The sequence below is a fragment of the Chrysochloris asiatica genome, unplaced genomic scaffold, assembly GCF_000296735.1.
Source record: "Chrysochloris asiatica unplaced genomic scaffold, ChrAsi1.0 scaffold00062, whole genome shotgun sequence".
NCBI classification, from domain to species: Eukaryota; Metazoa; Chordata; class Mammalia; order Afrosoricida; family Chrysochloridae; genus Chrysochloris; species Chrysochloris asiatica.
In genome coordinates, this window is record NW_006408580.1 from 1,228,978 (window position 1) to 1,242,356 (window position 13,379).

Genomic DNA, 13,379 nt, shown 5'->3' on the forward strand with positions numbered 1-13,379 from the left:
TTGTGCTGTTGGAAGAGAACACTAAAAGTGCCATGGACTGCCAAAAGAACCAATAGATAGATCTGTTTTGGAAGAAGTGCAGCCAGAGTGCTCCTTGGAGGCCAGGATGGCTAAGCTTCGTCTCTCATATTTTGGACATAATGTCAGGAGAGAACAGTCGCTGGAGAAGGATGCCATGCTGGGTAAGATGGAGGGTCAGAGAAAACGAGATGGATCAGCATCACTGATGGCATCAAGTGTCGCAGCGGTGGTGGGGTTGGCCCAGGATCGGACATTGTTTCGTTCTGCTGTGCATGGGGTCGCTATGAGTCGGTTCTGACTCAATGGCACCTGACAACAACAACAAAAAAATCTGAAAATATGGGTGTTTTTGTGCATCTCCCCTCCCTTCATATCAGCTGGATGTACCTTAAGCTCTTTTAAAGAGCTATCTATATAGGATCATACTGACAACTCAAAGAGTAGATAGGAAATTTAGGGGGCAGTTAATTTATGTTAATGGGTGTGTTACAGTGAATTTACTTTAATATGTCTCTTCTAGCGTGGTCTTTGTAACTCCTACCAAATTGAGTGGATTGTTAAGTGTTATTGAGTTGGTTCTGACTCAAAGGAGTGGCTGGTGAGCTACAACTGTTGGACTTTGCAGTTCAAACTGACTTGCAGTCGAGTACATTTATCAGCAGCAACACACCAGGACTCCAATGAGTGACAAATAGAATGTATGGTACTCCAATGTGTGGATTGGTTAGTTTTGCCATCCTACTAGGTTTAAAAAGAGCCACCTCAGAAGCAAGAACAGATGATCACAGAGCAGCTGCAGACTTCCTGGCTCAGGATCAGGTAAAGCTTTTAACCTATGGGCAATAGGCTGGCTTGTGGCATATACCCTTTGGGCATTTACAAACTGGCTAAAGGAGATTTGTATCACTTGTCCAAGCAGAGCAGAGACTTGAGGGGCCACATGGCTGAGAGGCCAAATTCAAGAGCAAGGTATACCTGCGGTATGGCACAGAAGAGGCGTTTCTGACTGAAGAACTGCTGCATCCTGAGATGTTTCTGATCCTGAAATGTACCTTGTTCACTTCCCTAATAAACTCCACAATCGTGAGTGTTATTTATGAGTTCTATGTGGCCACTGCAATGGATTACTGAACCCAGCAGAAAAGTAAGACTGGTACTGAAAGGATGGCTGGTGTCAGAATAGGGTAAAGAAGGTTTTAAGGTAGAGACCTATCTGACCTCAGATTCATAAGAATTAGCCTTGGGCTGATTTTGAGTTTGATTTTCCAGCCCCTTGTGAAGCTAGAGGAAATCAGACATGGTTTCCATACTATTTCTGTAATGGGGGAGGTACGACTCAGGAAAGGAAGTGGGGAGAAAGAACCTGAAGAATGTAATCAATTTCACTGAATTGTACTGGTGTGTATTCTCCTGTGAATATTCTCAACAACAAATAACATCCACAACAAAAACCTTTTGTCATCTAGTTGATTCTGACTCATAGCAGCTTTACAGGGTAGAACAGAAATGCTCCACAGCCATTTCCAGAGCTGTTTATTTTTATGTAAACAGACTGCCACAGCTTTCTCTCCCAGAGTGGCTGTTGGGTTCGATCTGCCAACTTTTCAGTGAGCAGATGAGCTCTTAATCACCGTGACACCAGGGTTCCCTATTCTCATCAACAAACTAGTTTTTTTAAAGCAGGTTGAGAAGAAATGGGCTAAGTTCAACCATGTTCCATAGACCACCCCCCCCCATTGGCCTGGAGACGAGACAGAGAAGAGGAAGGGCTGGTTGGTCAGATGTATGGTGAGACCTGGGGACTCCTCAGCCCATGGACAAGGACATAGCCACGGGCAGCTAGAGCTGAGAGTGAAGCGTCCAGTTGATATGAAGTGAGGGGAAATGCACAAGAACGCCCAAATGTGCAGATTTGACCTAGCTTCGATGGTTTGATGATCACTACTCCACTAGAAGATTAAAAAAAAAAAAAAACAAAACAAAACAAAAAACTGACAAAGGAAACAAGTGTAAATTTGATGAACTTGACCTATACTCACGAATGTAGTAGCTCAATACACCAACTGAGAAGGAAGGAGTCTCCAACCTATCCCCTCTGTACGCAGGGTTGATACAGACGGGCAACTTAAGACATTGGTTACTTCAAATGGAGGGGCTATAAAGGCACGAAGTGGCTGGCTTACAAGTTGTCAAGAGGGAGTTTAATTCCAGAGTATGTGGGGGAAGGTAGAGTCCCCACTGAATAGTTTTCATCTTGTCTAGCTGGGTCTGGTGAAAGGAGATGGGGATAAGATTCTTATGATTCAACAGTGAGCAACTGCTATGACTAATTGCGATTGTCACAACAGTAATGGCAGAAGTTTTATGGGGGGAGTAGTTAATCTTACATTTCAGGAACAGAGGACCCTAGGATCATCAAGGGAGAAAAGCATGAGCAGAAATGTGGGACCTGGTGTGGCGCTGTAGGTTAACGCGCCATACTGCAAAGCCATTTGAACTGTAAAGTCAGCTGCTCCTCGGAAACCCTATATGGTCGCTATGGGTGGGAACCAACTCAACGCAGTTCACAGCACAGCATCCAGAGAAGCAGTGACACCAGAGATGGAAGCAGAGATGAGGACACAGAGAAACAGAGCAGCTGAGAACCCTAGACTCATGGAAAGACTGTGTGCTGGCGACCAGGAGGCAGACTTGCAGAATGTGCCCTTTGGTTGTTTAAATGATTATATATTTCTGAGTGTTTTTGTGTACATCGTCCCCCTCCCCCCCAAAAAAAAACTCCACAACAATACAGCGGGAATATAAGCAAATATTGTTAAATGATGATGCACGGAGGAGACTGTAATCATTGCAATGAGACAATGAATGTAAAACCGATGTTCTCCCATGTAAACTATTACTCAATTCATAATAAAAACTTTAAAATAAAATAAAGGAGGTTGAACAATGTTTGTCTCCTTCTTGTCCTCAGATAATTTATAACATGAGGCAAACATCTGAGATGTAATGTTTTCAGTGTCATTTACTAAATAAGCTGTAATTTTACTTTGTATGAGGGGGCTTCAAAAGGTTCATAGAAATATTGAATTATAAGGAAATGAAATTTTCCCATAAAAAGTCCCTTTGTATTTCCTTTTCAAGCAAGAATTTTTTAAAGAGAAAGCTTTTCAATTTCTAAGTGGTAGTGTCTTTTTGTTTTTGTTAGTAATTTCTGATTTTACTGCATTTTGAGGAGAGTGTCTACTGTGGTATTCATGAGGCTCCTTGTATGAGCCCTAACTCCCTTTGTAAGGGAGTCCTAGCTGTGTGAAAAGTTCAAAGACTACAGGTAGCTGGAGATATTCCCCACAGTCCATTTTCTGCATCTGGAGTCTTTAAGCACTGCCAGTATTGGAATGGGGAACTTATCTAAAGTCTCAGCCCTGTTATCCTCCGGTTCAAAGAGTTCCTGAGTGACTAAGGGCCCCAGGAATGTGCTCACCAGCCGGAAAACACAACTGAAATGGCTATGGCAGCCTCAACTTTAGGATTTTGCCTTTTCAAAAACATAAAAAAAGTATACCATCAGTATATAAGTTAAACTGTCAATGATTTCAGTGATGAAGGCCCTGTTAACATCTACGTAATGAGGGAATATAATTTCACATGTTGCTGTTGTTGTTAAGTGCTGTTCAGTCGACTCATAGTGATGCTGTATAGGATTTCTGAGGGTGTAACTCTACAAAAGCAGAAAGTCTCTCTCTACCACGGTGAAGATGGTTGCCTTAAACCACAGACCTTGTGGTTCACAATCCAGTGATTATCTTATGGAGCCACTGTGCTCCTGTATTTATTAGTCTACATACCTCATTAATCTCTACTTCTGAAAAAAACAAAACCAAAAACAATCACCTATGGGTTTAACATAAATGTGTCTGCATTTCTGGAAGATCAAAAGAAGAGATGCTACTAAGCAAGTCTTTAATACTCCAAGATTCTCGTAGGAGATAAACTGTTGAAGTTCTGTGTAACATGAAAGTAGAGGCACAGAGCATGTAATTAAGGATCCCGAGATGAAGAAACCATCCTGCATTATCCAGGTGGGCCCTATGTTGTTGTTGTTAAATGCCATCAAGTTGTTGTTGTTGTTAAGTGCCGTCAAGTCGATTCCGACTCATAGCGACCCTGTTTCTGAGGTTGTAAATCTTTACAGGAGCAGAAAGCATCATCTTTCTCCTGCAGAACAGCTGGTAGTTTCGAACTACTGACATTGCGGTTAGCAGCCCAATTCGTAACGACTACGCTACCAGAGCTCCTTTCAAGTTGGTTACGACTCATATATAGAGTTTCTGAGGAGCGACTGGTGAGTTTGAACCACCAGCCTTGTGGTCCAGTGTTTATTCTACAACGTCACACCAGGACTCACAACAAACGCCATTCTAAGATTCAATACTTTTGGTTTTTAGAACTGGGAGCGAACAATTTCTGTTGTTTTAAGTCATCTAGGTTATGGTGATTTGTTATGGCTGCCCTAGGAAACTAATATGTAAATTTACTTAATTAAAAGTAGACCAACTTGAGGAGTCCTGGTGTGGTGCTGTAGGAGAAGCACTGCACTACTAACCACAAGGTCAGTGGTTCAAACCCATCAGCTATTCCTCAGAAACCCTATTCAGGGTTGCCATGAGTTGGAACTGACTTGACACCACTTATCAAGAACAACAGAGTAACTTGACAACTCTAGACAAAGAGAATGCAAAAGCAAAGGCCAATGAAATATGGCCTTTGTTCATAGCTTCAGGAATACCAGGGCATAGGCACTCTGTGAAATCAGATGGCAGGAACATCAACCAACTCACATCTAAGTTTCTCAAACAAATAAAACCCAAATCCAATGACTACTATAATTTACCTTTCCTCTTTAGTCAGAGAGGAAGCAAAAGCAGATTTATGCCTGATTTCAATTTTACAAAGCTAGCCAGCTTAAGGAGTCCCTGGGGATTACAAACAGTTAAGTGCTAGACTACTTACTGAAAAGTGGTGATTGAAATTCAGAGGCACCTGGTAAGTAAGGCCTGGCGATCTGCTTCTGAAAGGTCAGCTGTGAAAACCCTATGCAGTAGTTGTACTCTGCACACATGGTCACCTTAAGTCAGAATGGCCTTAAGTCGGAATGAACTCAATAGAAACTAACAGCAGTCAGTTTAAAATGAAATCACATCCAAGGTTTCTAGATAAAGAATTTTTACTCAAGACAGAGTGCAAAAGTATGCCGTACCATGTCCTAAAAGTCAAAGACTTCAAGCATGAGGCAGAATGTAAAATAAATGTTGAAGTTGTTGTTGTTAAGTGCCGTTGAGTCATTTCTGACTCATAATGACCCTGTATAGGGTTTCCGAAGAGCAGCTGGTGAACTTGAAGCGCCAACCTTGCAGTTCAAATGGTTTTGCATTCTGGCACATTAACCCACAGTGCCACACCAAAGCTCCACAAATGTTGAAGAGGGTACAGGAATGTAAGTTCAGTACTCAGTCAGGTATCTAATAAGTGACATGAAATTTATTTACCAGACTGGTCTCATGAATCTACTTCTGATAAGTATGTTTTTGTTGTTGGAAGAGATAAATGGATAAACTTATTATGTAACGGATTTTGCAAAGTATTGGGCACACAGTAATTGATAAATAAACTGCAAGTTAGCTGTCATTATTGTTTTTAAATCCTCACAATTTCAGTTTTCCTTCTAAAAATAGAATTATATAGCTGAGCTATCCTATCTAGTTGATAAAATAACTGTTGATAGGGTAAAGGGATATGTGAGTTCACGGCTTAGCTAAAATGTACAGGGTATAGCTTCCAAAGACAGCGTTCCCAAGCAAGGTCCCATTAAGAACTATAACCAACATTTTCGAGGCCACAAGGTAATACAGAAACATCACAAAATAAAACATGATCACTTGCTGTTATATTAAAGATTATGAGAGATCTGGATGCTGATACTGACCTTCAAGGTAATGAAGCTCACAAGTTTTACAAGCTCTTAATTGTGTGTTTGTTTTCATATATACTGGTAGTGTCCCGTCCCCCCCCTCAAAGTTACTGATACTAAAAGGCTTAGTACTTGCTCAGTATTTGCTCACTTATTATCAAAGAAGGGATTCACAGGTTAACATACAGCCCAGAAGCTATGGCCAAATCCTACACATGTGGCCTCTCAGATGCTTGGAAACAAAGGAAGCCTCACTATGAATCCAATTAAAGCATCACTGCTTAACCTGCCAAAGTTACAAAATGGAAATGCCCTCCACCAACAGTTTCCAAGCCCACTATGGTTTTTACAGTGTTCTGGGCTGCTCTAATTAACGTCTCTCAGTGAGCAGTTTCTTAAAGTACAGCTAACTTAGAACATTTGTGTGACAGTTTTCAGAGGAAATACCAAAACATTTACTTTCTGTATGACACAAAGGGGAATGCTGTCTGATTCAGGAGAATGAAGCAGATTGACTAATTTCAACTCACTCATTTTGATCTGAAAATATATGTAACTGGCCACAAACAGATGTATCACTCAGAAGTGCAAATCAACTGCACATATGTTTTATAGTAACAACCCTTCCTGCCTCTGAGCTTTATCCCTGAGCAAAATGTCCTTTTGATCCTGTATGGTTGATTGTTTTAAGGAGTAGTACCTCCCTGATGTTATTTTATAGGCTTGTCTACTGTTTGGCTGAAAGTGCAGCCACGGGGGTACGTTCCGTTTTAGGCCTGAAGAGTGACTAAGGGCCATAACATACTCTACAAAGATAATGGTCTACCTTCTACTTCAGTGACTTGTGACTGGGGTCTTAAAAGCAGCCATCTAACATAAGACTATTGGTCTCTCTCTGTCTGAAGCAATGAAGAGTGAAGAAATTCAAAGATGCCTGAAAACAACAATTAGTTTATAGGGCTAATGGGCCACAAAAACCTTAGCCTCTATGACCCTGAGACCAGAGGAACACTGCTGACCATTCTGCAAGGGGTCACAATAGAGGATCCAGGACTGAGTGGGAGAAAAATGTAGAACAAAAGTCAAAACCATAAAAAAGACTATAGCTTCTTAGTCTTGACAAATGTACCATGGTAATGAAAGATGTTAACAACTGGAGAAAGTAAAACTTTCATGTACATCTAGAGTTATACCAAAGTAAAGAGTCTATTTTAAATGCCAGAAAGCTAAATCTAGGTGACCACTAGGATTTTTTATATAAAAAATGGTTTTCAGAAACACTAAGTAAAAGAAGATAAGTGCCCTATGCATGCCAGACAAACAGAAATTTACATTAAAATGGAGGTTAAGTTGGAAATAAGAACTTTTGAACACTAAGAAACTCCAGAAATGGTTGCTTTGTTGGGCTATATAAGGATTTCATCTAGAGTTCCTTTTAATAATGAAATATATTTTCTTATATCAGGACTTTTACACGAGTTGTAGTTTGAAGACTAGACTAGATTGGACCCTTGAAGATTCTGTCCACCTCTTAAGGCTATGAAACAAAGCAAGTTCAGTTTAATTTTGTTTTGGCCTCAGTCACTCATTAGAGGACATTATTTCCATTTTTTATTTTATACAACAAAATTTGAAATATGTAATAGATTTTTATATTGAGGCCATGTTGAAGTATTTGAGTATACTGAATGAAATAAAATTTCACTGGTTCCATTTTACTTTTTTGGGGTAAGCATCATCACTATTTATATCCCAAACTTTTGCAGCACCCCAAACAAAAACTCCATACCATTAAGCAGCAACATAGCGTAGTAGTTACGAATCGGGCTGCGAACTGCAAGGTAAGCAGTTCGAAACTACCAGCTGTTCCGCAGGAGAAAGAAGAGGCTTTCTGCTCCCGTAAACATTTACAGCCTCGGAAACCCTGTACAGAGTCGCTATGAGTTGGACCCGACTCCACGGCACATAACAACAACAGTCCCTATAGCCACAAGTTTACCTTGTCTGTATGTGTTTGCCTATTCTAGATAGCTCACATAAGTGGGTTCATACAATATTTGTTCTTTTGGATCTTACATTTTTGTCATATTTAGTATGTTTTCAAGGTTTGCCCATTCTGTAGCACATATCAGAACCTCGTTTTTATTTATGGCTGAATGATACTCCATTACATGAATATACCATATACCACATTTTGTTTACTCATTCTATTGATGGATATTTGGGTTGTTTCCACTTTTTTGGCTACTGTGGATAACACTGCAATGAACAATAGTGTACAAGTATTTTGCTTGAGTCCCTGCTTTCAAGTATTATTACCATAGGAGGGGGCTTCAAAAAGTTCATGGAAAATGGTATTAAAAGATTATGGCATTTTTCTACACATTTTTTGAAGCCCCTGTGTATGTTTAACTTTCTGAGGAACTGCTGTTTTGCACATACATTCTCACCAGTAAGACACAGGGTTCTAATTTCTTCACATCCTTGTTATTTTCTATTTTTTTCTGATCGTATAGTCATCCTTGTTGTTGTTGTTGTTAAGTGCCATCGAGTCGGGTCCGACCCATAGCGACCCTGTACAGGGTTTCCAAGGGTGTAAATCTTTACGGGAGTAGAAAGGCTCATCTTTCTCCCGCGGAGTGGCTGGTAGTTTCGAACCGCTGACCTTAAGGTTCGCAGTCCGATTCGTAACCACTACGCTACCAGAGCTCCTTCCTAGTGGACGTGAAATGGTATTTCATTTATGGTTTTAATGCACATATCCCTAATAACATTTTTGATAGTTAAGGTTGTGTGTCATTTGGCTGGGTCACAATTCTCAGTGGTTTAGCAATTATGATGTAGTCATTTCCATTATGAGATCTGATATAAAGCAATTATACCCATAATGATATCTACTATGAAACAGCCACTTAATTGAAAGACCGTTTTCACATGGGTGTGGCCTGCTTCCAATATCTGAATCTTTTGGTAATGCTTTCTTGCTTATTTCTGGATCTGGATCCAGATCCTGCATCTAGCTTGTCATCATTTGACCTCCGGTTCTTTGGACTTGAGGCACTGCCTGCTTTATTGCCTACCGATCCTGGGAGTTGTCAGCCTCTGCAGCATGTGAGTCAAAAGCTGGCCATCTTACCTGTTTAAAATTCATTTGCCTCCACAGTTAGTAGCCTACCATTTAACCTGTTGATCTTGGGTTTATCAGCCACTGCAGTAATGTGAATCAGGAGAAGTCTCCAGTCTGACATCTGACCCACAGACTTGGGTTTTGTCATCCTCTACAACTTCATGGGCTATTTCCTTGAGCTAAATCTCTCTGTATATATATATATTATTGTTGTTGTTTTTAAGTGCCATTGAGTCAGTTCCAACTAATAGTGATCATGTATAGGGTTTCTGAATGAGCTCTAGTAGCTACAAATCGGGCTGTGAACCTTAAGGTCAGCAGTTCGAAACTACCAGCTATTCTGCAGGAGAAAGATGAGGCTTTCTGCTCCCATAAAGATTCACAGCCTCAGAAACCCTGTACAGGGTCACTATGAGTCGGAACCAACTCCACGGCACATAACCACCACCAACTATAGGGTTTCTGAGCAGATGGTGGGTTTGACCCACCAATCTTAATGTTAGAAGTCCAGTGCTTATCCTACAGCACCACACCAGGATTTGCTCTCTCTCTGTAAACATATAAGCGCCTCATTGGTTTTGCTTCTATAGAGAACCTAGCCTAAGACAACATTTAACATATTTTCATGTACTTACTGGCCATTTGCTTATATTCTTTGGATAAATGTCTATTCTTTGTCCAATGTTTAATTGGACTGTTTCACTTCTTAAGCGAATTTAAAAATAACTATTTGAAGCAAACTGGAGCAGCAAGTAGAACCAGGAAAACCAGAAATCAACAGCGTTGATACTTAACTATTCAAAATGGGGCATGAGTTGATGCTCTGACAAAAGCAACAAAAGGTGATTTTGCTTCCATTCCAAGAGCCAAAAGGAAGAAAGAATCCACAAAAGTCCCACCGGACTCCTTGAGGATTGCCTTCAGCCTCATCTGTGATCTGTGCACACTTGTCATCTCCACAAACTCCCACTTATTTCTACTTCTCTTCTTTCACCAAAGGTCCCATTGACTGGGTTCTCAGGCCTTGTTCAATTCCAAACATTTGTTCTCCCCATTCCCAAGATTTGCTGCCCACTCATTATGTAAACCATGATTATAAGTATTTATGGGAAAACACTGATACTCATGGGAAAACCATATTTTTAAATATCAGAGTTTCAACAAATATTTACTTAACTATTATACCCTACAGAGTGAATCAAAACTTGAAATCCAGCTCCAATGTATTATGTGACTTTGGGTAATTATTTAACTCCACTGTATCTCAAATTTACCACCTGCAAAATGAAGAGGACCTACTTCACAATGCTTTTAGGGGAATGAAATGAGAGTACAGTAAGTCTCATTTGGACAACTCAACACTTGCCCTTTAATGTTATGTAAATTTTCCCTTACTTTCAAACGAGTGAACCAACCTTTACTAGCAACAAATTCTTCATCACAATCTCCTTGCTGCATACGCAGATTTTAAATCATAGATATACAGCTTTGAGTCTTTTAATATGTTTCGACTCACCTACAAACGCCACTTAAAAATTGAAATGGATCTTGTTTATAACCCAGGGACTGCCTATGTATTATCTCCCCAAAGTGCTTGATCATAAAACCTACCTGGGTCATTTAAAAAACAAACAAACAACCAGATTCTACTTTCCTTCTAATATTAATTCAGTAGGTATATAGAGTTGTTTGGGGACTTTCATTTTTAACAAGTGCCCAACGAAATTCTTACAAGTGAGATGAGATCTCTGAAAATTTCTCCATCATATCTTTGACATTCTCTTTTTTGATATTTCTCTCTTTTCCTTTTTTAGCTATGGAAGTCTATTCATAGTAGTGAAGATACACAAGTTCTTCATCATTCAATCAACACAGAGAAAAGAATGTAGGATCCACGAAACCTTTTACCAATTCCAAGTCCAACCCTGGCACTTCACTAGCCTTTGGGCAGAAGATAAGCATCCTCACAAGGAATGATTCATTCTTCCTGGAGTGGCAAACTCCAAAACCTATGAACTCATCAAAGATCTATAACCAAGATGTACAACCTATCCTTCACAATATCCTCACTTATCCCTTCTTACACTGTCTCCATCCTGTCCCCGTATCTCTCCCCACCCCACCCCCTGACTAACCTAGCTCTTTCTAATTATAGCCCAGGAGACTTGAGTACTTCCCAATTTCTCAAGTCTGGAGGCTCCTTTTGACTTCCTGGCTACAGGAGGCCAAAATTAAACCACGGTGTGGTTTAATACTGTTCTTCCAAAGGGAAAGGGGGAATATTTCTTGAAAAGCAAGAATGTTAATCAGAAAATAATCTCATCCACTGGCATATACTTTATTCTTCACACCTTCAGGATCTGGGTATTGCAGGTATGATATATGTTTTTAGGTGCTGTAGAGTAGGTTTTGACTCAGAAATCCTGTATAGGGTTTCTGAGTAGAGGATGGTTGAGTTTGAACTGCAGACCTTGTGATTCAAACTGACCTTGCAGTCCAGTGCAGCATCACACCAGGACTCCATTCAGGTATAATATGGTGGTGGTGGTGTGCCGTGGAGTTGGTTCCTACTCTTAGTGACTCTGCATAGGGTTTCTGAGGCCTCATCTGTCTCCCGCAGGAATGGCTAGTAGTTTCAAACTTCTGACCTCAAGGGTAGCAGCCCGATTCATACCCACTACACTACCAGAGCTCCTTATTGCAGGTATATGTTGTTGTTATATGCTGTGGAGTCGGTTCTGACTCATAGCGACCCTGTATAGGGTTTCTGAGGCTGTAAATTTTTACGGGAGTAGAAAGCCTCATCTTTCTCCCACGGAACAACTGACCTTAAGGTTTGCAGCCCGATTCTTAACCACTATGCTACCAGAGCTCCTTTATTGCAGGTATATGTTGTTGTTAAGTGCCGTCGAGTCGATTCCAACCCATTGCGAACCTTATAGGGTATCGACCAACCTTGCAGTTCAACCGGCTTTGCAGTCTGGTGCATTAACCCACAGCGCCACACCAGGACACCCCACAGTGCCACACCAGTATATAGAGATAGGTAATTTGTCTAATTTTTAAGTCTAAAAATTGAATATCTGCTCTTACCTCTGCAGATTTTTTGTGTTGATTTTGGACTCTTGACTTGCTCCTATACATTGAGCCAGACATAAAGGAAGTGGAAGGACCTGTAAACGACATTAGAAAAGAATACTGAGACTTATTACTCACTGATGTTAAATAAGCAAATAATCTCCAGAGAATACCAAAGATATGATGGAGAAAACTAAAGATCTCATGCCACTGGAGAAAACAGGCACACTGTACCCATGAGAGCCTCAGGATAGAATTGAATGACATTTGTATGTGACCTCCCAGCATGAAAAAACTTCAGCAAACGGCTGAGATGATTCAATGTTACGCAATCACACCTCATAATATTTTGATCTAGTCAGAGAAAAAGTAACTTTTGCAAAAACAACTATAAGACCTTAAAATGTAGAGCATCTGTGCATTTCCCTAATAGCTTGCTGTTGCCGTTTACAAATTACTCCCCCATAGTCAAGCTACAAAATTAGAATCATGGCCTATATTTTATGCTTGCATACTTTTCTACCTTCCTAGAAAAGCAATGTAAATCACTACTGGATTTGACCTTTATTGTTAAGGTAATGAAAAATGAAAAACAAAATGAATTCTTCCACCTAATTCATCTATCGCTGATGAAATGAGTAAAAGAAATGGTGCCCACACTTTTCTATCATAGAAACGTTATTCGTTTAACCACTAAAGGAAGCATTAATCAGCTTGTTCTCAAGTCAAAGAAAGTGTCAAGGGGGAAAAAGACCCACAGCTGTTCTACTCACTTTCGTCCGAACTGTCACTGCTGCTGGGAGGTCTATGACGTTTCATCTTGGAGCATCCTAGGAAAGAGAAAAACATTGAATAAAACAAAATCGATATGCTGTCCCACAGATCACACAGGGTAACAGTGGGCAAATCACACATATCAAGAATATTCTCAGATGATCTAAAGTAATAGGAGAAGAGTATAACCAAATCCACCAATACAAAGTGTATTACAAACTGTGTGTGGCCACACCTGTGCTTCAGAAGAGCGCCCAAACTACAGACAGTGAATATAGAAATGGCTGGAGCCACAAGTATGGCCACATATATGTAGTATCCACTTAAACAAGGAGGCAGCCATGTGGCTGCCACTAGCCAGAGGTCCCTAATGTAGCGGTTTACTCACAGCTACTAACCAAAGGTTGGCGG

General features: G+C 40.4%; 1 protein-coding gene across 1 annotated transcript in view; it reads right to left on the bottom strand.

Moving 5' to 3' along the window:
- Window positions 1-13,016, bottom strand: part of JADE3 (jade family PHD finger 3) — a 65,719-nt gene extending 52,703 nt beyond the window's left edge. Inside the window, exons 1-2 of the mRNA XM_006864236.1 lie at window positions 12,968-13,016; window positions 12,210-12,289 (exon numbers count right to left, since the gene is read on the bottom strand). Of these exons, the coding sequence (XP_006864298.1) occupies window positions 12,210-12,289; window positions 12,968-13,013 (126 nt within the window). The 5' untranslated portion in view covers window positions 13,014-13,016. The remainder of the gene's footprint in view (window positions 1-12,209; window positions 12,290-12,967) is intronic.
- Between the last annotated feature and the right edge of the window lie 363 nt (window positions 13,017-13,379).